This window comes from Rhinoderma darwinii, chromosome 12 (assembly GCF_050947455.1).
Source record: "Rhinoderma darwinii isolate aRhiDar2 chromosome 12, aRhiDar2.hap1, whole genome shotgun sequence".
NCBI classification, from domain to species: Eukaryota; Metazoa; Chordata; class Amphibia; order Anura; family Rhinodermatidae; genus Rhinoderma; species Rhinoderma darwinii.
In genome coordinates this window covers 38,533,011-38,559,103 of record NC_134698.1, presented here as the reverse complement: position 1 = coordinate 38,559,103, position 26,093 = coordinate 38,533,011, and the positions used below count along the sequence as shown (strand labels likewise).

General features: G+C 43.3%; 1 protein-coding gene across 7 annotated transcripts in view; it reads left to right on the top strand.

Annotated features, from left to right (window-relative positions):
• NPAS3 (neuronal PAS domain protein 3) overlaps window positions 1-26,093 on the top strand; it is a 573,247-nt gene that overhangs the window by 21,231 nt on the left and 525,923 nt on the right. For 2 of the 7 annotated variants that reach the window (XM_075844513.1, XM_075844511.1), the window contains exon 1: window positions 11,196-11,419. The exons of the other annotated variants lie outside the window; for them this stretch is intronic. In XM_075844513.1, coding sequence (XP_075700628.1) covers window positions 11,370-11,419 — 50 coding nt within the window. In that variant the 5' untranslated portion in view covers window positions 11,196-11,369. Of the gene's footprint in view, window positions 1-11,195; window positions 11,420-26,093 lie in introns of those variants that run through there. 7 annotated transcript variants of the gene reach the window in all.

Below are 26,093 nucleotides of genomic sequence, written 5' to 3'. Positions count from 1 at the left end.
AAAAATTACATTTTGTTTCCAATAAGACGTAGCTTTAGCGCAAAATTTTTCATTTTCTCAAAAAATAAAGGAGAAAAAGAACACCAACATTTGTAAAGCAATTTCTCCCGAGTACGGCAATACCCCATATGTGGTCGTAAACTTATTTTTGTGTACACGGCAGGGCTCAGAAGGGAAGAGTGCCATTTGGCTTTCGGAGTACAGATTTTGCTGGATTGGTTTCTGGGCGCTATGTCGCATTTGCAAAGCCCCTGTGGGACCAAAACAGTAGAAACCCCCCAGAAGTGACCCCATTTTGGAAACTACACCCCTCAAGGTATTCACCTAGGGTTTTAGTGAGCATGTTAACGCAGGGGGTGTTTTGCAGAAATTAGTGTGCATATTGCAGAGTGAAAATTTGATTTTTTTCCATTGATATGCCAATATGTGGTTCTTAGCTTGTGCCACCATAACAACACAGCTCTCTAATTATTATGGTGTGTTTCCTGGTTTTAGAATCATCCTACATGTGGCCCTAATCTTTTGCCTGGACATTCGACAGGGCTCAGGAGTGAAAGAGTACCATATGAATTTGAGGTCTAATTTGGCGACACAAGTATTGGTTCACAATTGCAGGGGCTCTGATGTGAAGTAATAAAAGAAACCGCTGAGAAGTGACCCCATTTTAGAAACTAAACCCCTCAAGGCATTTATTAAGGGGTGTAGTGAGTATTTTCACCCCACAGGTCTTTTCCATAAATGAATGCGCTGCGGATGGTGCAAAGTAAAAATTTAAATTTTTCCCCAGATATGCCAAGTCAGTGCCAAATATGTCGTGCCCAGTTTATGCCACTAGAGACACACAGCCCAAAAATTGTTAAAAGAGTTCTCCCAGGTATGGCGGTGCCATATATGTGGAAGTAAACAGCTGTTTGGGCACACTGTAGGGTTCAGAATGGGTGTGAGCGCCATTTGGCTTTTGAAGCGTAGATTTTGCTTGGTAGTAGCTTTGCTTGGAGTCTTACTGGTATTTCAGCTTATAATTAGGGGTACATGTAAGCTGGGCAGAGTACATCAGGGGCCTAGTCAGGTGGTATAATAATGGGGTAAAAAAACAATAAAATAATCCATAGATGTGTGTTACGCTGTGAAGCAATCCTTTCTGCACAGGCCGGTGTCACACTGATCCCTTTTTGGTCCACACTTCGCACCTTTGCAGTTTGGGGAATTTTGCTAGGAATGTGTTGTCCTGGTATAATACGGGCACCCTCGCTTCCAGCAGATATGTGTGGGCCCTACCCTTCCTGGTTCTCTAAGTTTAGGGCCTTGATAAATCGCCTCTTGAAACAGAGGAAAGGTTTCCCTCGGGCCTGCACACCCGCATATTTTTTATTTCCAGAATTTGTGGAGCCTTAACTAATTTTATTTTTTCATAGACGTAGCGGTATGAGGGCTGTTTTTTTGTGGGACGAGCTGTAGTTATTATTGGTACCATTTTGGGTTACATGCGACTTTTTGATCACTTTTTATCCTATTTTTTGGGAGGCAAGGTGACCAAAAAACAGCAATTCGGCATAGTTTGGTTTGTTTTTTTTATACAGCGTTCACCATGCGTTATAAACTACATGTTAACGTTATTCTGCGGGTCAGTCTGATTCCGGTGATACCTAATTTATAGCACTTTTTTATGTTTTACAACTATTTGTACAATAAAATTACTTTTGTAAAAAGAATGTATTTTTTCTGTCGCCGTGTTGTGAGAACCATAACTTTTTTATTTTTTCGACGACGGAGCTGTATGAGGTCTTGTTTTTTGCAAGACAAGATATATTTTTTATAGGTACCATTTTTGGATACATGCGACTCTTTGATCACTTTTTATTACAATTTTTGTAGTGCAAAGTGACGAAAAAACAGAAATTCTGGCATTGTTTTTTACGGTTTGTTTTACGCCATTCACCGCGTGGAATAAACAACATAATATTTTTATAGTTTAGTCCGTTACGGTGGTGATACCAAATATGTATGGTTTATTATTTTTTTTCAATAATAAAGGACTTGATAAGGGAAAAAGAGCGATTGTGTTTTATTTTATTACTTGAAACTCTTATTATATTTTTGACAAAATTTTTTTACACTTTTCTTTAGTCCCACTAGGGGACTTGGAGGTCTAACTGTCAGATTTTTTTTCTAATATATTGCACTACCTTCGCCTCCGGGCGGGGCCTTAACGGCTTCCGTAATGGCAGACAGGAGGCCATTGTTGGGTCTCCTGTTGCCATAATAGCAGTGTCGGCAGCCGTGCGATTGCAGGGCACAGCTGCCGATCTGCTAACAACCACAAAGATGCAGCGATCGCATCCGATCGCTGCATCTAAGAGGTTAATGGCAGGGATCGGAGCTAGCTCTGGTTCCTGATGTTACAGGTGGATGTCCACTGTAACATACAATGGACATCCACCGCTGATGACGCCGGCTCAGCTCCTGAGCCGGTGTCATCTTGCCGGCGGCTACGGAAGTATTTCAGGCCCCACCTCCCGGCGGGGGCTGAAAGTTTTCGGTGCTAGGCACACCGGGAGGCCAGTATTAGGCCTCCGGTTGCCATTGCAGCCACCAACACCCCAGCGATTTCATTGCTGGGGTGTCGATGAGCTGAAAATACCTTAAATGGAGCGATTGCTTTTGGCGGCTGCATTTAAGGCGATAATGGCGGGGATCGAAGCTAACTTCTGTCCCTGCCATTACAGCAGGATGTCAGCTGTAAGATACAGCTGACATCCGGGGATGATGGCACCGACTCTGCTTCTGATCCGGTGCTATGCATTTGTCGTAAGTATACGATAGTTTGCGGGAAGCACTGGCTTTCCATGAAGTATACTTACGACAAATGTCGGGAAGGGGTTAAAAATGATTTCCTCCCAAAATGTAAACATTGCCATATATTAGTAAATCATAAGATAAAGTGATAGCCAAAGTTTTGTACTTATGTGAGGACAGTAAGTGCGGTTATATTGGTTCTCAGTTTTGTACTAACTGGCTGTTGGAGATGTTTGGAGAGACAATGTTGTCCAAAGTCTTTGCTGTGGAAAGGGCTCATGGAGTCCCGTTTAAACCCAGACCCGTAAGTCAGGCCCCAAGAGCTATCTTGGCTAAGTTGTTATGTGCAGGAGATCGGGACACAATCTTAAGAAATCCAATGCACGCCCAAGGGAGAATATGGTGGTAAATGGTGCCCAGGTAATACTTTTTCCAGATTACTCAACGTGCACTGCTAAAATCAGGCTAAAGTTTGTGGAAATTAAGAAACGTCTAAGAAAAGCAGAGTTGCATTACTCCTTGTTATTTCCGGCAAAGCCATGGGTGATATATGAGGGTCGACCCTGTTTTTTTTCCCTCTTCTGGGGAGGCAAACACCTGGATGGACTCTAACGGGCTGTCCTGGTGCACAGTTGGGTGAAGTGGCTCATGGATGGGTCAACTATGGAGGAAGACACATGATTTGGTGGTCTGGGTTTCTAAGTCTGGAATTGGATGGAGGGCGGTGTGGTAATATAGCGGCTTCCTGTATACCAAGTAATATGCAAAGGATACGTTTTTTGTGATGGGTATAATTCAATGGGAAGCTACACGAGTAGCGTTAACGAGCCGCATTTTTGGATACATTTTTTATAGTATGGTATGTTTTGAAGTTGATAGTTTGTTTCCTTATATGGAATTATATTACCAATGGTAGAAATGCAGGAGGGTGCAAATACTTATTATATATTATGCAGGCTGTTTATTATTTTGATTTTTTTGTTGGCAAAGTATGAGAATTATATCATGGAACGTTAGGGGGTTGGGCAATAGACTCAAGAGGTTGGCAGTATTCAACCTGATCCAAAATTATCTACCTGCGGTAATTTGTCTACAGCAGACTCATCTTCCCGCAACATCCAGTGGACTATCTGGGAGTTGGTTTTATTATAGGTACCATTCTGTCTATTTATCTTTTTTTAAAGGAGTAAGTATTCTGGTCCATAAGAGTATTGTGGTCCAGATCAATGAGGTCTTACTGGATGATGCGGGAAGATTTGTTTTATTATACAGGAGTTTTCATGGGGTGGACCTTGGAATCCCTCTCAAGAATAGATGTAGTGTTGACCAATAAACAACTCATGGGCTTAGTTAGGGTAGAATATGAAGCCAGAGGCCTGTTGGATCATTCACCATTGCTTGCTGAAATTGAGACCTCAAGTAAGTGTTGTTCTAATACCATATATATATAAAAATTGAGGAAAATACATCTGTAAATATTCTCCCCCTAATTGGTACTTTAACCCCTTCCCGCAAATGGGCGTTACTGTACGTCCTTTTTAGCGGTGCGTTCCCGCAAATGGGCGTACAGTAACGCCCTGAGGATGAAGCAGGCACAGGAGCTGTGCGCGCTTCATCTTCAGCGGATGTCGGCTGTAATATACAGCCGACATCCCACTGCAATGGCGGCGATCACTGTTATCTCCGATCGCCGCCGTTTAACCCCTTAAATGCCGCTGTCAAAAGTGACAGTGGCATTTAAGTGATTGACACAGAGGGACCAATAATCGCCCTGTTTCCCAGATCAAGTCCTTTATAATTAGAACAAAATGAAAAAAAACACCAAAAACTATACATAATAGATATCACCGCGTTCGTATCGGCCTGGGCTATAAAATATCATATTATTTATCCCGCACGGTGAACACGGTAAAAAAATAAAATAAAATCCATGGGCAAATTTCCTTTTTTGGTCACGTTGTTTCCAAAAAAATGTAATAAATCGTGATCAAAAAGTCGCACGTACCCCAACATGGTACCAATAAAAACTACAGTTTGTCATGCAAAAAACAAGCCATCACACAGCTCAGTGGACAAAAAAATAAAAAAGTTATGGCTCTCAGGATATGGTGACACTAAAACATTATTTTATTTAGTAAAAAGTGTTTTTATTGTGTAAAAGTAGTAAAACATATAAAAACTATATAAATTTGCTATTGCCATAATCGTATCAAACCGCAGAATAAAGTAAACATGTTGTTTATACTGCACAGAGAACGCCGTTAAAAATTTATAAAAAACAGTGGGAGAATTTCTGTTTTTTGGTCACATGTACCCCAAAATGATACTAATAAAAACTACAGCTCGTCCCATGAAAATCACTCACACAGCTCGTCAACGGAAAAATAAAAAGTTATGACTCTCGGAACTAATTTATATGTGCAGCAGTTCTTCACCTAAAACCCCTAACCATTATTTGCAGCCCCCACTGGTAGACACTGTAAATGCAGCGGAAACTATGACATTTTGGGGTCTGTGCTACATATGGGGCTAGTGAAGAAGTCAAAGATTAGGCAATGCGGGAGTGCGGATATTTTGTACAATACCACGGACACCCTTTAGGCTGGGTTCACACGAGCATGTTACGTCCGTAAAGGACGGAACGTATTTCGGCCGCAAATCCCGGACCGAACACACTGCAGGGAGCCGGGCTCCTAGCATCGTAGTTATGTACGATGCTAGGAGTCCCTGCCTCGCTGCAGGACAACTGTCCCGTACTGTAATCATGTTTTCAGTACGGGACAGTAGTTCCACGGAGAGGCAGGGACTCCTAGCGTCGTACATAACTATGATTCTAGGAGCCCGGCTCCCTGCAGTGTGTTCGGTCCGGCCGAAATACGTTCCGACCTTTACGGACGTAACATGCTCGTTTGAACCCAGCCTTAGAAGTGCGACTCCTGCACCCAAAAATCTGGCCTGTGCATAAAGGATTGGTTCACAGCGTACGTCACTATCCATGGATAATTAATTTTATTATTCATTTACCCCATTATTACATCATTCTATTATGACCTGATGCACTCCGCCCAGTTTACATATACCCTGATGCACTCTGCCCAGTTTACATATACCCTGATGAACTCCACCCAGCTTACATATACCCTGATGTACTCCGCCCAGCTTACATATACCCTGATGTAATCCGCCCAGATTACATATACCCTGATGTACTCCGCCCAGCTTACATAAACCCTGATGTACTCCGCCCAGCTTACATATACCCTGATGTACTCCGCCCAGCTTACATATACCCTGATGTACTCCTCACAGCTTACATATACCCTGATGTACTCCGCCCAGCTTACATATACCCTGATGTACTCCTCACAGCTTACATATACCCTGATGTACTCCTCATAGCTTACATATACCCAAAAGTACTCCTCTACATTTACCCTCATGTACTCCGCACAGCTTACATATACCCTGATGTACTCCGCCCATCTTACATATACCCTGATGCACTCCGCCCAGCTTACGTATACCCTGATGTACTCTGCCCAGCTTACATATACCCTCATGTACTCCGCACAGCTTACATATACCCTGATGTACTCCGCACATCTTACATATACCCTGATGTACTCCTCACAGCTTACATATGCCCAAAAGTACTCCTCTACATATACCCTCATGTACTCCGCACAGCTTACATATACCCTGATGTACTCCACCCATCTTACATATACACTGATGCACTCCGCCCAGCTTACGTATACCCTGATGTACTCTGCCCAGCTTACATATACCCTCATGTACTCCGCACAGCTTACATATACCCTGATGTACTCCGCACAGCTTACATATACCCTGATGTACTCCGCACAGCTTATATATACCCTGATGTACTCCGTACAGCTTACATATACCCTGATGTACTCCCTCCAGTTTACATATGCCCTCACATTATAAACTGAAACAACAGTAAAACACTAAACAAAACTACTACCAATCAAAATCTGCGCTCCAAAAGCCAAATGGCGGTCCTTCTGGGCCTGGCAGTGTGCCCAAACAGCAGTTTATGACCATATATGTGGTATTACTGTACTCTGGAGAACCGCTTAAAAATGTATGGGGTTTGTGTCTCCAGTTGTACAAGTTGGGCACAACACATTGGGCACTGAAATAGTGGAAAAATTGCAATTTTCAATCGGCAACATCTACTGTGTACTAATTTCTGCAAAACCTTTGGGTTCAAAATGCTCACTACACTTCTATATGAATTCCATGAGTGGTGTAGTTTCCTAAATAGGGTCACTTCTTGGGGGTTTTCACTGTACTGGTACCTTAGCGCAATGCAACATGGCAGCAAAAACCAATTTTGTAAAATCTCCACTTGAAAAACTAATTTGCGCTTTTTCTCTTTAGGCCCTTGCCGTATGTCCAAATAGCCGTTTACAACCACATATGGGGTATTTCCATACTCAGGAGAAATTGTGTAACAAATTTTGGGATGTCTTTTCTCCTGTATTCCTTGTGGAAATGGAAAATGGAAATTTACATGTTATTAAATTATGCCGCCCAGTAGTGGAGGGAAGGTTTGATCTTCCAGATTTTAGGTTGTATTTCCTATGCTCACAGATCCAACAGCTTATTGATTGGGAATACTCAGCAGCAAATAGATTGATCTTGGCCTTTGGGGGTCCTGTACGGAGGGCGGACATACTGAAGCATCCTGCCTCCAAAGCCTGGAATAAGATGTCTCCTAGGTACAAAGTTTTTAGCATGCTGCATAAGGTGTGGAGTGCGGTGAAACAGAAATTGGGAGTTAGGTATGTTTGCTTTACCCCTATATGGGGGAATACATTTCTCACTGAATTTGTTAAGGTAGAGGATAATAGATTTTGGTTGAAGTGGGGTATTACGCATTTATCACACTTATTTATTAATGAGGTCATTAAAACTATGGACACATTAAAGAGGGAGTTTGGTATTTTATCCGGGTCTCCTTATTTGCACTATTTTCAAGTAATTCACGCTTGGGAAGCAATACGCGATAAATAATTTTTTAAGATTGGTTCAGAGGAACTATTTACAAAACTATATAAAATGGGGAAAAGAAAAGGGGTCACTTCTTTGGTGTATAATGAATTAAAGGGGTTTTCCACCTTCTGACAACTGATGACCTATCCACTGTATAGGTCATCAGCACATGATCTGTGGGGGTCCGACACCCGGGCCCCACATGGATCAGCTGGTCCGGTTCCTCCGTGCACTGGACATCATGCCGGAAGCAGTTGGCTCCAGCCATGGAATAGTGGCCGAGCTGCAGTACTGCAGCTCTGCTCCTATTCAAGTGAATAGGAGCAGACCTGCAGCACGGCCGCCATGATATGTACAGAGCCAACTGCTTCCGGCTCCGTACATAGCATTATGTGCCTTAACATCCAATGCCCGCAGGCCACCATAGCAGCCTATCGGTGCGGGGTCCGGGTGTTGGACCCGCACCGATGATATACTAATGACTTATCTGGTGGATAGGTCATCAGTTGTCAGAAGGTGGACAACCCCTTTAATTATGCTCATAAATAGAGAAAACCCAGCATGGGCAGATTTAAATGGAAAATCGGGGAAAGATTTGGGGAACGATAAAATAGTTATATGGAGAAAGGTGTTTAGAGGGTTTAGTGGTATGTCACTTAACTATTCACATAGATTCTCGAAATATATGTTGGTACACTGCTTGTACTATACTCCTAAACTGTTATATAGTATGGGATGTAGAGAAAATGACACTTGCCCTAGGTGCAACATAGATCAGGATAATTTGATACCTTTGATGTGGCGATGCCCAAAATTGCATCGATATTGGTCATCGGTATTGGAATTATTGAATCTATTTTTGCCATAGCTTTGGAGAACTCTCAAGTTTAAGGCCTGGTTCCCACGGGTCGGATACGCTGCGTAAAAACCATGCAGCGTATCCGACCTGGAACCCGCAGTACATTATGTCCGTAAAACCGCACCTCATTGCGGTGCGTTTTTCTTGCACAGAATTTCCGTTGCGGAAAGCAGCGCTGGGGAAAAAAAAAAACTTCCATACTTACCCCATCCCTCTGTTGTGCGCGTAGTCCGGCCTCCTAAGATGACGTTGCAGGCCATGTGATGCTGCAGCATGTGATTGACTAGAGCGATCACATGGGATGAAACATCATCCAAGGAGGCCGGACTATAGCAAAAAGCGGGGAGTTCTGGGTAAGTATGTTTTGGGTTTTTTCCAGAGTTGCGATTTTTGCGGCGGAATCAGTGCGATTCTGCTGCAAAAGGCTCAACACTTGGCTTTCTGTTGCGGGTTTTGCATCCCCATTGAATTCAATGGGGGAAACCCGCAACAGAAAAGCACTGAAAACGCAGCATAAATTGACATGTTGCGGAATTAAATTCTGCACCGCAGGTCAATTTATTAATATTTACACTGCGTTCTTTTTACGCAGCGTGGGCATGAGATTTTCTAAATCTCATCCACTTTGCTACTACTGTAAACGCTGCGGAATTTCCACACAGAATTTCATTGTGGAAATTCCGCAGTGTTTACTGTACTGAACCCGGCCTTAATGCTCTTAGGAGACTCCTCAAGAGTACCAGGTCTGAATGGTTTGCAAAAAATCCTCCTGCACTGATCGAATGGCAGAAGGCAGTATTTAGAGTGCTGCCTTATGAAAGAGCTTATTATTTTTCAACCGGATCTGTCACAATTGAAATCATAGGTGATGCAAACGGAAACCTGTGGTTTCCTATCTTGCACATTTTGTTTGTTTCCCCAGTTTCAACTGTATCTGCGGTACAACAGGGAAGCGTCAGTTCCCTGCTCTACTATTCATTGTGTAACATCGGCCGCTCACGGCTCAGTGCAGACAGGCACGATGATGTCAATGCCTCACGCCAATCTGTGCTGAGCCGTGGGCGGCTCAGCGCATATTTTCAGAGTCTGCTGCACTTCTGCCATATCCCGGCGTTTCAGCCAGCTTATTGGTCCAAGGTGTCTTCAATGCCCGGCCCATTTACTTTTGGTTTAGCCACAATGCCCGCGTGCCACGGCGGGCGGTCAGTGCCCGTCCTAATGGTATATATACAGATGATGGGGGTTATACACAGGGATGATGGTGGGCTGGTATTTAAAGGGATGATGTGGGTCCCTGTATAATACCCCATGTATATATCAGCCTTCATCCCTGTATATTATTCCCATCAACCCTGTGTATAACCCCCATCATTCCTATATATTACCCCCATCAACCCTGTATACAGGGATTATGGGAGTTATATTCAAGGATGATGGGGGTTATATACAGGGATGATGGGGGTTATATACAGGGATGGTGGGGTTATATACAGGAATGATGGGGTTTAATTACAGGCACCCATTCATCCCTCTATATACCAGCCTGCCATCATACCCAGACTACAAACTTGAATGAAGACAGTGGCATCACTGTCTTCATTACTTGTAGTTGCGGCACCGTAATACCAGCCGCGAAATTTTGTTCAAACTGATGACTGATTTTTTTCTTGAAGTTTCTTTGACTAGCGGTACTTGGGCTTGGAGATCTTGAGAAAAACATTGAACTATAAGACGTTAAACAAAAAAATTATTGATAGGTTGTGTCTGAATAGACTGATTCTCAGATTTTTTGGGGGGGGGGGGGGGGCTTTTTGCAAAAGTATGGAATTACTCTGAACATTTTCATCCAATCAGATTCTATAAAAGACTCGTTAGCAGTTCCGTCCACGGTCACTGGCTCTTAAAAAGTAAATTTATTAGTGATATACACAGGGATGACAGCATTGTATCAGCTCTGGGGCCACAATAAATACATTTGCATCAGTGGGAACAATTTTCCTCATGGAAAATAATTCCCATTGTTTCAGATCTCTATCAATGTTTGCCCCTGTAGCAATTGTAGCACAAAATACCTAAACACCAGTCCTGTTGAGGACAAATCTTCCCAACCATATCCAGTCAAAGAAAACCTGCACATATGTGGGGTTCTGGTGATGGTTTTGAATGGTTTCTTTACATGTATGGCCAGAGAGTGGAGCACAACAGGTGTCTGACTGGAGGGAGACCCAAGCGACACAGCTGAGGAAGATGCTGACAATGGAAGGGGAGAATGGGCAGAGAACAAGAGGCGCCGTGTCCAGTCTTATCTAGGGCGCCTATGTAATCACATATGTACACACGTATAGGACAGTCAGGCTAGGGACGGAGAGAAAGAAGAGCGGACACATTATAGGGAATACACCGCAGCGGGACAATAGACGGAGGCTCACGATTACTATCAGACATTAGGACTAGGTGAAGGGGAGACAGGGAAAGGTAACGAGGAGAAGGAGGGGAGAGGAGGAGAGGGGGGAGGGCAGTGTGATGGAGCGCAGTGATGGAGGGATGCAGCCGTGGTAGCTAGAGCCGCTGTCACCCCTCGGGGAGGAGGAGGCTGAGGGTCGGGGGCTTAATGTGTGAGCGGAGGATGACGGCTCCCCCCCCACCGGGCGCGGAATGACCATACGGACATCTCGGGGCCGCTGCCCGGAACATGGCGCCCACCAAGCCCGGCTATCAGCAGGACCCTTCCCGCAGAGAACGGTAAGAGAGGCCGTGGATGGGGAAGGCCCGAGTGTCTGCGGATAGCGGTGTGTACGTGCGGCTGTGTGTGTGACACATGACGTGTGCTGCGGCCGCACCACACACATGACGCATGGTCACACAGCGCGGTATGTAGCACATGTGTCACACAGCTGGAGCTGTACACATCACCCTGTTAGTATTGCAGCTCAGTCCTGAGAGACGAGGCTGCTCACACCCGCACTGACTATTACATTGTCCCATCTACCAAGACAATCCGATACCATCAATCGAAATCCTTCCAGTCCTTAAAATGTATTGCGTCAGTTTTCATTGGTCCTTGTTCTAATGTGATTGACAACTTCTGAGGCGCTCTTCATACTGACGATTGTATTGGCGCATCCTGTATAGGAGGTTTTGGTCACCTGGAAGCGTTGTGTGCTGGACCACATATGTATCCGATCATTTACGGTTTGTCACATGCATGGCTGGCTGGACATTGAGCCATGACTGTAGTGAAATAACTGGATGCAGTGACTATAGCGGTGAAAATGCTGCTTGTTCCCTGCGCCAAAATAATTTCTAAATACAATAACTTTTTACTGACAAGTTTTGTTAAAGTTTTATATTCCTTGCAGCAAAGGTGACAATCAGGTTTCATCATATTTGATGGTAAAAATAGTGTTGCATGCAGCTCTGTTTTACCCGTCAAAATGATGGACACCACGCTGGACCCCATTATAAGTCAATAAGGGACGTGGGGGACCATGGTATCCATCGTACAATGGTTCCTGTACTTCATCCTGGTTTCTTTATAATTGGAAATCAGGAGACAGGTGTGAATAGGGATGATGTGCTCCCCACTAAAATAAAGTGTTATGTATATAGTAGCAGAATGCAAACTTCGATACCGTTTCCATACTCTGCATCCCCAAACGGTTCGATACCGTTATTTCATGTATTTCGATACTAAGCTGTGCAGCCGCACAGCTTAGTATTGTAACACATGAATGTATGAGAGCGGGGCTGTGGCTGTGTAATACAGTCATTGTCCCGCTCCTGAGTCCTGACAAGTGCGCACCATCAGGATGATGTGATGCGGCCGGCGCTGCACTGCAAAACACCCCCATGTTCTGTCCTCAGTGCCTGAACCGCCGCTCATTAGTGCACTTCCTGTCAGGAGCGGGGCAATGACTGTATCACACAGCCGCAGCCCCGCTCTATAACGGCGGAGATCAGAGAAACCTCCCATCTCCGCCGCTGTTCTCCTGAATGCTGCAATCAAAGCTGAACGCAGCATTCAGGGGAAAATGAAAAGGGGGGATGCCCCTTGGATCGCATTACAGGAATCCCTGTGACGCGATTGAGGGACATACCATATATGGGCATACAGCTCAGGGTCCATTGAAGGTCCATTGACATTACCATATTTCCTGTTAGGGCATACTTAGGTATGTCCTAACAACTGCCTGTACGATCAGTAAACAGGCCAATGTGCTGTAATATAGATATATATGCCAGTACATTCAAGTTTAAAAATAAAGTAAAAACAAAGTAATGTTAAATAAAAAAAAAATACACATACACCTTTTTTGCAATAAACATTAAAATAAGTCTCAATACATAAAATATACACATTCGGTATTGGCGAGGCCGTAATAACCTGCACAACCATTTTTTTGCGTCTTTTATGATGTGTGCGCTGTAAAAAAATAAAATAAGAACTGATTTCTTTCACTTATTGTGGGGCACAAGGTGTGATGAATTTAACCTCACATTAATAGTAATTAACCCCATCATGTACCTTACACATTAACCCATTATGACTGAGAAACATGATGGGGTTAATTACTGTTAATGTGAGGCAAACTCAAAACTCATCACACCTCGCGCCTCACATCAGAAAATGGAAGAACTTTTTTTTTATTACTGTTGGAAAAGTATCGTTTTGGTATCGAAATCGCAATACTAAACGAAGTATCGGTATCGAAGTCCAAATCCTGGTATCGTGAAATCCCAAGCAGATAACAGAGGATTACACCACTGACAATAGGTAATATTGACCGCTCCCCTCTGCCCCCTCCCTGCACCGGTCACAGAGCATGCCCCCAACACTCTCCTTTAGAAGTCAGTGAGTTTGTCATTTTCTTATGTCACGTGGCTGTTGTCAAGCAAATCGCTGCAGTTGCAGCCACTCAAGCAAGATTTCAGCCCCCATAATAATGTAAAGAAAATAGAATAAATAATATACAGCCAGAAAATGAAAATAAGGTCGTTTCAGTGTATATTTTAATTTTTTTTTAACCCCTTCCGCCATATATAGGCAGCAAAGGTCGGGAAGGAATGTATGGAGCGGGCTTACAGGCTGAGCCTTCTCCTTAACTTGCATGTGTCTACTGTACGAAACAGCCGACACTGCAACGAGAAGGATTCTGCAAGTTTAACCCCTTAGATGCCGCGGTCAATAGCGACCGCGGCATCTAAGCTATTAGAAAGTGGGGGGTGGCCGCCTTCGAGTTCCAATGGCTGTTATGGGGGCCTAATGACATCTTTGTGCCAGAGGCAGGCTGTAATAGGAGCCTGTAAACATCACGATGTGTAAGCGATCCAATGATCGATGCTTCAAGTTCCCTAGAGGCACTAATAAAAAAAGTTAAATAAATGTCTTTTTTATATATATATATATATATATAACAAAAAAAAAATATTGAAAGTAAAAAATAAAACACTTTTCCTTAAATAAAATTAAAATGCCAGAATTGCTGTTTTTTGGTCATGTTATTCCTTATGAATGTACCCCAAAATGGTACCAATAAAATCTACCACAAAAAAAAACAAGCCCTCACACTTCTCAATTGACAAAAAAATAAAAAAAGTTATGGCTCTCAGAATATTGCGACACAAAACAAATTTTATTTTTAACAATTAGTTATTTTCTTGTAAAAGTAGCAAAACATGAACAAATATATACATTTGGTATAACCGTCATTGTATTGACCCGCAGAATAAAGATAACATGACGTTTTTTACTGCACAGTGTACGCTGTAAAAACAAATCCCCCAAAAAAACAATGGAGGGTTTGTTTTTTTTGTTTTTTTTATTCTACCCCACAAATAAATTTTTTCCAGTTTTGTCCAGCACATTATATGCTACAATAAATGGTGTCATGAAAAACGACAACTCGTCCCACAAAAAAAATAAGCCCTCATATGGCTTTATTGATAGAAAAAAAAAAAAAGTTATGGTTTTTGGAAGGAGTTTCCATTTAATTACGCCCCTTTTTGAAAATTATTGTTTGTGGCGAGACATCCCAATATGCCTTTTTTCCTCCAAACTTTGGCACAGATCTCTGCACCATTTTCTAGGAGAGCCGACCATCAATTCACAAAAATGACATTCCATATATAAGAAGCGCATATTTCACTGGAGTTTATAGATACTGATGTAACCTAAATAATCTGATAATTGTTATATATACAAGTCCTTAATGAATTAGAATATCATCAAAACGTTCATTTATTTCAGGAATTCAATTCAAAAAGTGAAACTCGTATATTATATAGATTCATTACACACAGTGATCTGTTTCCAGCATTTTTTTCTTTTAATGTTGAGGATTATGGCGAACAGTTAATGAAAACCCAAAACTTACTGTCTCAGAAAATTAAAATATTATAAGAACCCAATTTCAAAAATGATTTTTACTACCGAAATGTTGTCCTACTGAGAAGTATGTAGAGTATATGTGTGGGCAGGTGCCAAGTCCTGCTGGAAAATGAAATCAGCATCTCCATGAAGCATGAAGTGCTCGAAAATTTCCTGGTAGACACTGCGTTGACTCTGGACTTGATATAACACAGTGGACCAACACTGCTGCTCAGTGGTCGAAAGTCCTGTTTTCAGATGAAAGTAAATTTTGCATTTCATTGGGAAATCCAGGTCCCAGAGTCTGGAGGAAGAGTGTAGGGGCGTCACTCCAAGTGTCTTGCGGTCCAGTGTGAAGTATCCACAGTCAGTGATAGTTTGGGAGCCATGTCATCTGCTGTTGTTGGTCCACTGTGTTATATCAAGTCTAGAGTCAGCGCAGCGTCTGGCAGGAAATTTTCAAGCACTTCATGCTTCCCTCTGCTGATAAGCTTTATGGAGATGCTGATTTCATTTTCCAGCAGGACTTGACACCTGCCCACACTGCCAAAAGTACCAATACCTGGTTTAATAACCACAGTATCACTTCGCTTGATTGGCCAGCAAATTCTCTGACCTAAACCCCACAGAGAATCTATGGTGTATTGTCAAGAAGATGAGACACCAAACCCAACAATACAGACGAGCTGAAGGCCGTTATCAAAGCAACCTGGGCTTCCATAACACCTCAGCAGTGCCACAGGCTGCTCGCCTCCATGCCACGCCGCATTGATAACACCTCAGCATTGCCACAGGCTGATCGCCTCCATGCCACGCCGCATTGATAACACCTCAGCAGTTCCACAGGCTGATCGCCCCCATGCCACGCCGCATTGATAACACCTCAGCATTGCCACAGGCTGATCGCCTCCATGCCACGCCGCATTGATAACACCTCAGCATTGCCACAGGCTGATCGCCTCCATGCCACGCCGCATTGATAACACCTCAGCATTGCCACAGGCTGGTCACATGAGTTAAATAATGTAATTGAATTGCTGAAATAAATTTACTTCTTGATGATATTCTAATTCATTGAGAAGGACTAGTATATAAGCGTACATAAATGGATGCCATATGTTTGAATACAATTACTTCTGTTTGGAACTCCCCTCTATTAGGCCTCATGCACACGACAGTATTGGTTTTGCGGCCTGCAAAACCACGGGTCCGTTGCATTCTGTATTATGCTACCTTGTATTATGAACACGACCGTGTTTTCATCTATCAGTAAATACTGTCCATAAATACGGATCCATAGGCATCCGTAATTCATCCGTATTTACAGAAGGGTATCCTTAAATACGGTCCATATTGCATCCGTATTTGATCCGTATATACGGATCAGTAAAAAAAAGAGGGAGGCTGCAAATGATGTCATCAACATGTTGCCTAGCAACGCTTCTGTAAATTTGGACGGTTTACGGATGCACATCAGTAGCCGTCCGTATTTACGGAAGCGCCCATAGACTTCTATGGGAGAGTCTGTGCCGTAATTACTGACGAAAAATACGGTCGTGTGCATGGGACCTAAGGGGAATGCTGAGCACCTTTCATCACACTTGTTTTCAGGAGAATTGGCATGTAATTGGCATGTTGAGGCGCTTTTTGCTGCGTCCATTATGGACGTTAAATGGAGCTGGTTTTCCATGGAGAACATGGAAAATGGCTCCATTTACGTCTGAAGAATTGACAGGCACTTCTTTGACGCGGGCGTCTTTTTTACGCCCCTCCTTTTGACAGCGGGGCGTAAAAAAAATTACTGTGTGCACAGAACATCGTAAGACCCATTCTAATGAATGGCCAGATGTTTGCCAACGCTATCAAGGCGCATTTTCGGACGTAAATCGAGGCGTAAAACGCCCGAATTACATCCGTAAATAAGCCGCGTGAACATACCCTTAAAGGCTATGGAAAACTTTGTGCATGAAAAATCAATATACATGCACTAAATCCTTGCAGAAAAAAAAGTTTCACTTATCTGTTTCATGCATTGAGCTTTCCTTTTTGTTTCCCTCAGTTGTCATAATCAGTTTGCAACCTTTTCTTCATTGAAACTTCTTCTCTGGGGGCGTTCCCCACCACTGGTCACATGTTCTCTTCTCTGGGGGCGTTCCCCAGCACTGGTCACATGTTCTCTTCTCTGGGGGCGTTCCCCAGCACTGGTCACATGTTCTCTTCTCTGGGGGCGTTCCCCAACACTGGTCACATGTTCTCTTCTCTGGGGGCGTTCCCCAGCACTGGTCACATATTCTCTTCTCTGGGGGCGTTCCCCAGGACTGGACACATGTTCTCTTCTCTGGGGGCGTTCCCCAGCACTGGACACATGTTCTCTTCTCTGGGTGTGTTCCCCAGCACTGGTCACATGTTCTCTTCTCTGGGGGCGTTCCCCAGCACTGGTCACATGTTCTCTTCTCTGGGGGCGTTCACCAGAACTGGTCACATGTTCTCTTCTCTGGGGGCGTTCCCCAGGACTGGACACATGTTCTCTTCTCTGGGGGCGTTCCCCAGCACTGGACACATGTTCTCTTCTCTGGGGGCGTTCCCCAGCACTGGTCACATATTCTCTTCTCTGGGGGCGTTCCCCAGGACTGGACTCATGTTCTCTTCTCTGGGGGGCATTCCCCAGCACTTGTCACATGTTCTCTTCTCTGGGGGCGTTCCCCAGCACTGGTCACATGTTCTCTTCTCTGGGGGCGTTCACCAGAACTGGTCACATGTTCTCTTCTCTGGGGGCGTTCACCAGAACTGGTCACATGTTCTCTTCTCTGGGGGGCATTCCCCAGCACTGGTCACATGTTCTCTTCTCTGGGGACGTTCCCCAGCACTGGTCACATGTTCTCTTCTCTGGGGGCGTTCACCAGAACTGGTCACATGTTCTCTTCTCTGGGGGGGATTCCCCAGCACTGGTCACATGTTCTCTTCTCTGGGGGCGTTCCCCAGCACTGGTCGCATGTCAATGGTAATGCAAACGGAAGCTATGGTTTCCGTTTGCCTTTCCGTTCATGGGTTCCTCCGACGGAAAGGTCTGACGGAACCCATCAACGGCAACCAAAGCTGATGTGAGCAGGCCCTTAACGGTAGTGGGAATGGCCCCTAAGTCATGTTTAGGTCATGAACTCAAGATAGCCACCGTATATAATTTTGAGAGCACGTAGACTTTGGGGCTGTGCAGTATTTCTCAGATAAACATCAGCGATTAACTCCGAACCATGTAGTGAAAGTTGCAAGATAAAAGCGAGCGTCTAATTGGTTGCCACGTGTTTGCCGATTTACACTTTAGGAATTTCATGGGAAATCTCCCCCACAGAGGCTTCTTTAAGTGTCTTTAATAGCATAATGCACAGGACCATGCCCATGGCAACAAGTTATCATCCTCTAGCAGTCTGCTGTCTTTAGACCCATGTATTGCGTGCTGTGGGTTATATAGTATGGATTCTACCATTCTTGTACCATTTTTATACAAGCCCTATAGGCTTAAAGCACCTCAATAATAAAACATTATGTTTAAAATGACCATAGGAGAAAACACTAAATGTGGCATAGTATAGTTGGCACATAAGGGCAGTCCCATTTAATACAGTTACTGCATTGGTGGGTATGTATTCTATCAGTCATGTTTATATGTCCAATTGTTCTCCAGGTTTAACTGATGACTTCTGTGATACTTGTATTATTCACTAAAGAATTTTGTATTTTTGTGTCTGAAGATCATAGTTTCTGATGTAAATATCTATAAAAAAAAGTAAAGAAATAAATAATACCAATTTATAGTGTATGTCAAAAATATATACAGAATAATAAAATGTTCAAAATAACATATTCCACTGAGATCTCATAACAGTGGACACACAATAAATGTGTTCACGTGATGAGAAACTCTAGATCAGTGGTTCCCAAACTTTCTGGGAAACACTTTTGGCTGAGACTTTTGTTTGAGACCCCCTACCCCGTCTGACGTATGTCAACATAATTCCTAGCTGGATGCCGGTACTTAGCGCCCTTCGAAAAATAAGTCCCTGCAACATTGAAAACAACAATAATTGTGCGAGCGGACTCAAAGTATTCTGCAGCTAGGCATCTCTGAGTCCCGACTTCGGCCTCTGATGGTGGGTCATGTGACCTGACCCAGCCAACAGAGGCATAACTAGGGGTTTAACAAAGGGGGGGGGGTGAAACACATCTGAGTGGGCCTCAACACAGTATAATGACCTCTTAGTGGCCCACACACAGTATAATGCCCCTACAGCTGTCTCCACACACACACACACACACACACACACACACACACACACACACACACACACACACACACACACACACACACACACACACAGTATGATACCCCTATAGCTGCCCCCACACAGGATAATGCCCTTATAGCTGCCCCAACACAATATAATGCACCTATAGCTGCCCAATACTCAATAATGCTCCTCTAGTGCCTCCTTACACTCTATAATGCCTCTTAAACTGCCCCAATGGCCTCATAGCTCAACCCATACAGTATAACGACCCCTTAGAGCCCAAACACAGGATAATGCCCCTATAGCTGCCCCCACACAGTATAATGCCCCTATAGCTGCCCCCACACAGTATAATGCCCCTATAGTGGTCCCCACACTGACTAATACCCCCATAGCTGCCCCCACACAGTATTATTATCACGATCTTAGGGTATGTGGACCCACTGGGCCGTACCACTGTAGCGGGATAGCTGCTGGCCAAACAGTGTACCAATCAATGTCTATATAGTTCAAGCACAAATGTACCTGTAGCAGTTCAGACAGTAGTAACGGCTAGGCTCAGATGGGACCTTGGCAGCAGATAACAGGCGTGGTGTCACCCAGCAGGTGTGACCGATGGCACAACACAACTTCAACTTTCTAAGGCACAGGAACAACGGTAGCACGGGAAGCAGGGTCCGGGAACAGTGGGAACAGGATAACACTAAGGGACCATTTGCAAGAATAACACGGGTAAACACAACAACGCACAGGCAATGAGAATAGGGCAGAGCCCTTTTTATAGCTCTAGCATTGGATTCAACTGTATCTTTGTCCTAAGGACGCGGATACAGTTGAAACCGGGACACCGGTTGGTGCTACCAATGAAGTGAAAACCGCGCACGGCACACGGACGCACCACGTGCTTTTCTGTTTACAAGCATAAAAACATGTCATAATGATGGCGGCTGCGCGAAAATCACGCAGCCACGCATCATATGCTGCTGACACACGGAGCTTTTATGGACCTTTTGCGCAAAACGCTCATGTGAATCCGGCCTTAAAATGTAAATTCCACAGTCCTGTCAGTCTTGAATGATGAGATTGATTGATTAGAACTCTCTGCCAGTGAGGAAAGGTAATCTATGCGCAGACGTAGCTTTGCGCCAAAATTTGCATCATTTCCTCCTATTCTAAATAATAAATCTGGCATAGACTATGTCTACTTTGGAGACCATGCCCACTTTTCTCGCCATTTGCTAATTTTGGCGAAAGAAACCTGCCATGAACTTTATAATAAATGTGGGCCAATGTCCCAACTGATATACACACAACATTGTAATCTCTTTTATTCAGCCGGGTTCCCACGTAGCGTAAACACAGTAGCAGCAAAGTGGATGAGATTTAGAAAATCTCATGCCCGAACTCCGAAAAAAAACTGCGAAAACGTTCAGAAATTGATCTGCGGCCTGTCAGTTTATGCTGCATTTTCTGTTGCAGCTTTCCCAATTTGAATTCAATGAGGATGTAAAACCCGCAACAAATAGCCAAGTGTTGCGACTTTTGTGGCAGAAATGCTGAGATTCTGCCGCAAAAATCACGAAAAACAGAAATCTTTAGCAAAGTTTCCGACACCATTAAGATCAATGGTGATGCAAACGGAAGCTAAGGTTTCCGTTTGCCATTCGATTGAGGGGTTAACCCGAAGGAAACCTCAGACGGAACCCCTCAACGGAAAGACAACTCTGAATTGAACAGGCCCTTATGCATTATGTTTAACGGATCCGTTTTTTTTCTTCACATGCGCAGACTAAAATGAAAGCGAGAAAGGTGCGAAAAACGGATACGTTAAAAATTGAGTATAACTGATGACGAACTGACACAAACTGAAAGAAAAGAGTCAGTTTTTTTGAAGGATCCGGTAAACTGATCCATCCAAGAAAACATATTTGAGGGCCTGTTCACATCAGCGTTGGCTTTCCGTTCCAGGGCTTCGTTGGTCAAACTAAAACCACAGCTTCCGTTTCCGTCACCATTGATATCAATGGGGACGGAAATATTGCTAATGGTTTCTGTTCGTTACCATTCCGGCAGGTTTCCGTTTTAATGATGGAATCAATAGCGCAGTCGACTGTGGTTTCAGTTTGACTTTTCGTTGCGGGGTTCACCCGACGGAACTGAAAGCCAACGCTGATGTGAACAGGCCCTCAGTCTGTCCGTTTTTTATTAATGTCAACAGATCCACTAAAACGGATGCCACGACGCAGATGTGAACGAATCGTTATCCTAACATTCTGACGAAGATTTCGGGGCAAATCTGTGGCAAAATTGGCATGTGTTATTTTGCTGCGGATTTCACTATATGCATTTCTAGAACTAGAATGTCAGTTGTACAGTAAGTGCATCACTAATACCTCTCACTAAGTTGAACAACATAGAGAAATTATGATCGTTAATGTTACCAAATATCAGTAAATGTCCATATGTATTGCTAGAACGTGTAAATCTTAGTGTGTATACACACAGGTATTTATGTATATGTATGTATGTGTATGTATATATATATATATCTCTTAAGACTAAGTCAAAAGTAAATACGTCCATACATATTTATATCGGGATAGAAATCTTTAAGATGGAATTAATTTCCTGGGAAAGCTTCTCGTCCCCGCACCACAGCGCTCTCTTTATCACCTGTCGCCATTTGGTGTCGGCAGAAAGTAAATCAAAGTGTTGCAATTTGTTATTCTGCTGCACTTGAGGAGCTGAAGCTAAATAACACACGGCCTGAAATTCTGATTGAAGTTGTAGGAGGGGGATCTTTTAATTTAATGCCCTTTAATCGCGCTGCCTTCTCGGCTTCTGGCATTTGAAAGGTTGTAGCTAAGGAGAGATTTTATTTAACCCCTTCTCTACTAAATGTAGTGTACTGCTGTACGGTCCTAACAATGAGGTGGCCAACAGTTTTTTTTAATTTTTTTAATTTTTCTTCTGGTAATTCATTTACCTATGGTTTTGCTTGTAGATGAGATGGGGTACATTACGTTTTCTGAGCACAGTGAAATAATAGAAGGAGGGCGATCATGGAGTAGACTCTTTAAAGGGGTTTTCCCATCAGGGACATTTATGACATATCCACAGGATATGGCATAAATGTCAGATAGATGCGGGTCCCTCCTCTGGGACCCGCACCTATCTCTAGAACGGGGCCCCCTAAATCCCGTTCTACCGCTCTGTGCTGCGGCTGAAGCGTGTGATTTCCAACCATGAAGAAGAGAACAGCGTAGCTCGCTTTTTCCGTAGCTACCATTCAGTTCTATGGGCAGTGTTCCCTATAAGGTGCGCGGTCGCGCACCTTCCACTGTCCCCCGCTCACTGAAGTTTAAAGCCAACGCACTGTCGCGGGCGGATGCAGTGGCGTCGCTAGCATCGGAGGGAAGCTTAAATGAATGGGAAGCTTAAATCATGTGTTTTTTTATGCGTTTTTTACGTGCCGAGAAACGCGTCAAATACACGTCGTGTGAACTGTGCCCGGTGTACAAAAAGGCTGGCATTAATGTTTATTGCAGTGCAAAAATCTCACTATGCAGTCACCTTACATATAAAGGCAGTTTGTATCGCTGAAAATCAAGGACAATTCATACTATTTATTATGAACAGAAAAGTCTGCATGTAATTTAAAAGCTACAGTGGTAGTGACCAAAGTTTCTCAACATGTTTTTCTACTAATCTATTAAAGTGTTAGATTTACTTTAGACTGTTTTTAGATTTTACTTTACTTTAGATTAACCAGGGCCTGGCTTTTAAAAAAAATCCCTGTGCAACAAGGAAAGTAGGGTCCTCCCAATTGCCGTTTTTAGTTTTTTTCTCCTAATTTCTGTCCACATATTACTACAATATGGTGTCCAAATAATACGAGCCCACGTAATATGGCTATATAGTTTAATTCCCAAATAACACTACCATACACTGCTAAATAATAAAGAGTGGTTTTAGTTTGCTCCTGGTGTTCTCTTTCTTAAGAGCCACCAGAGGAAATGGGGGCCCTGGGCATTTCCCTGTTTTGACTCCCCTAAAAACCTCCCTGAATTCAACGGTAAGGGCTTGTCCACACGTAGCGGAATTGCAGACAGAAGAAACGCAGCAGAATACAGTAGCAGCAAAGTGGATAAGATTGAACAAATCTCATCCACACGCTGCGGAAAAACTGCTCAGAAATGGACCTGCGGTGCGGAATTTTATTCTGCAGCATGTCAATTGTATTTGCGTAATCGCTGAATATTTGCTGCAGGTTTTCCCCATTGAATACAATGGGGAGGTAAAACTTACAACAAATAGCAGTTGTTGTGTTTTTTGCGACGGGTTCGCAGCGATATCCACCGCAAAAAACTCAACTCTGAAAAAAAAAAGAAAAACAACTATACTTACCTAGGAGTCTGTGTTTCTTCGTCCAGGCCGGCCTCCTGGGATGACGCTTCATCCCATGTGACCATCGCTGCAGCCAATTACAGGCTGCAGCAGTCTCCTGGGATGAAACGTCATCCCAGGAGGCCGGCCTGCTAGCTGACCTGTTAAGGCAGCAGTTTTCCACGGTGGACATTCCAGGTGAAAAACGGCACCACAGTTTGGTGTGGTTTTTGGCCCGGAATTTCCAGCGGCGCACAGAGCGGTTACGCTGCATGCTTTTACGCAGCGTATCCGCCCCCTGTGAACCCAGCCTTAATCTGTCTTTTCTTTCCTCTCTTTTTTTTTTTTAATGAAAATTTCCAATTTGTTGGCATAGATCTGGATCTATTATTAACAGGATATGTGTTAAAGAGCATATCCGCCTAAAGTAAAAAATATTAACAATTAGACCTCACTCCGTGTGACATTGTATGGTGCCCCATGAAGCAATGCTTCTAGGAAGGAATTACCAACGGTGGCCCAAACATATATAACATATAAGGGCCTGTTCTCATCAGCGTTGCCCTAAGGGAAACCTTCGCTTCTGTTTCCCTCACTATTGATCTTGATGGTGAAGGAAACATTGTTAATGGTTTCCGTTGGTCACCGTTGTGACAGGGTTCCGTTGTTTTGACGGAATCAATAGCGCAGTCGACTGCACTATGTGTTCCATTAACAACGTTTCTGTCGCCATTGAGATCAATGGTGAGGGAAACGGAAGCTAAGGTTTCCGTTTGCCTTTCTGTTGAGGGGTTAACCTGACGGAAACCTCCGACAGAACCCCTCAAGGAAAGGGCAACCCGGATTGAACAGGCCCTTAGATACATGTTTTAAATCCTTCTATTTAAAAATGTACTATAGATATTGCATATATCAAAACAAAGAATTTGTACAAAATTTATGTTGTGTACCTTCAGAAATAGAACTAGACATATATGTATATAGGTGGATAATTATATGTGTTTATATGTAAATATACCAGTGCTCTTTAAATCGAAATTTCTTGTTACGTATCAGCAGGCCTTGTTTGACTTTGTAGAATAATTTTCTCGCTCCTTGCATATAATTTGCGCTCTGAGAAAGCAAAACTTCATGCATTTTGCATTTTCTCAGAATGATTATATGTTTAATTGTTGCGTGTGAAATCCGCTCGCAGAAAGGCCCCTTTGTTACAGAGCTGGAATTAGCATCTCCCCACTCATTCATCTGCTATGTCCTTTCATTCAGAAAAAAAAGCTGTGTATTCAGTCAAATTCACTTTGTAAAAGAAAAGTCCTTTTTTTTTTGTTGAACTTTTATTTACAGAAGCCTTGTGCAATGTGTTAAAAGGCCCCTCCGACTGCAAATTTTATTATAGTATTATTGATATCCTCCAGTAAATCTCTGCTACACGGTTACATTTTGTTCTATGGGTGGCTGCCTCATACAATCAGGGATATCTTTATATAATTTTACTTGTACTACCGTATATATTTTTGTCCTTGGTGTTTTGTGTGGCCATGTTTGTTACAAAATTGGGGGGAAAAAATTGTGTAGTGATCGCAAATACTGTGGATTTGAAATGTGATGTAATCAGTTATCCGAAATATCCAGCAAGGAGGCAATGTCTCCTATGGAATGATGGCCATCTTGCCTTCTGAAATATTAGGGGTTAGAAATGGTGACATATTCTGATTATCAGTATATATTGCGGAATTGCTGTGCGTTCAATTCCTTCATGGGTTCATTAAAGTGATATACACATTGGGGGAAACTTAATTAACTTTTCTGCACCAGTTTTCTGGTGTAAAAAAGCCGCAAATGGCACAAAAGTCGCAATTTGCAAGAAAATTTGCGGCATTTGTGCAGTTTCTGCCACTCACGGCACTTTTCTAAAAGTGGGTTCAGCTTGGCGACCAGAAACATTTGCTATAATTTAAGCTAGAAACTTTCGTAAATTATAGCTGGAGTAGATTTTACTTTGTGGCGGTTGACTGCGCTGTTGATTCCGTCAAAATACAATGGAACCCTGTCACAACAGTGACAAACGGAAACCATTTGCAAAGTTTCCGTCACCATTGAAATCAATGGTGATGCAAACGGATGCTAAGGTTTCCGTTTGCCTTCCGTTGAGGGGTTCCCCCGACGGAAACCTCAGACGGAACCCCTCAACGGAAAGCCAACGCTGATGTGAACAGGCCCTAAGATGCAAAAAATGTATTAAGAGGCATCCTATTTCTGCGGGCTGAGAGTGGCATATAAAATGCCAATCTTCGTAAATGTGCCACATTGTGTATATTACTTTATTAAATTTAGCTTAAAGTAGATCGGTCAGATATTTATGCTTACCTGTCTAAGG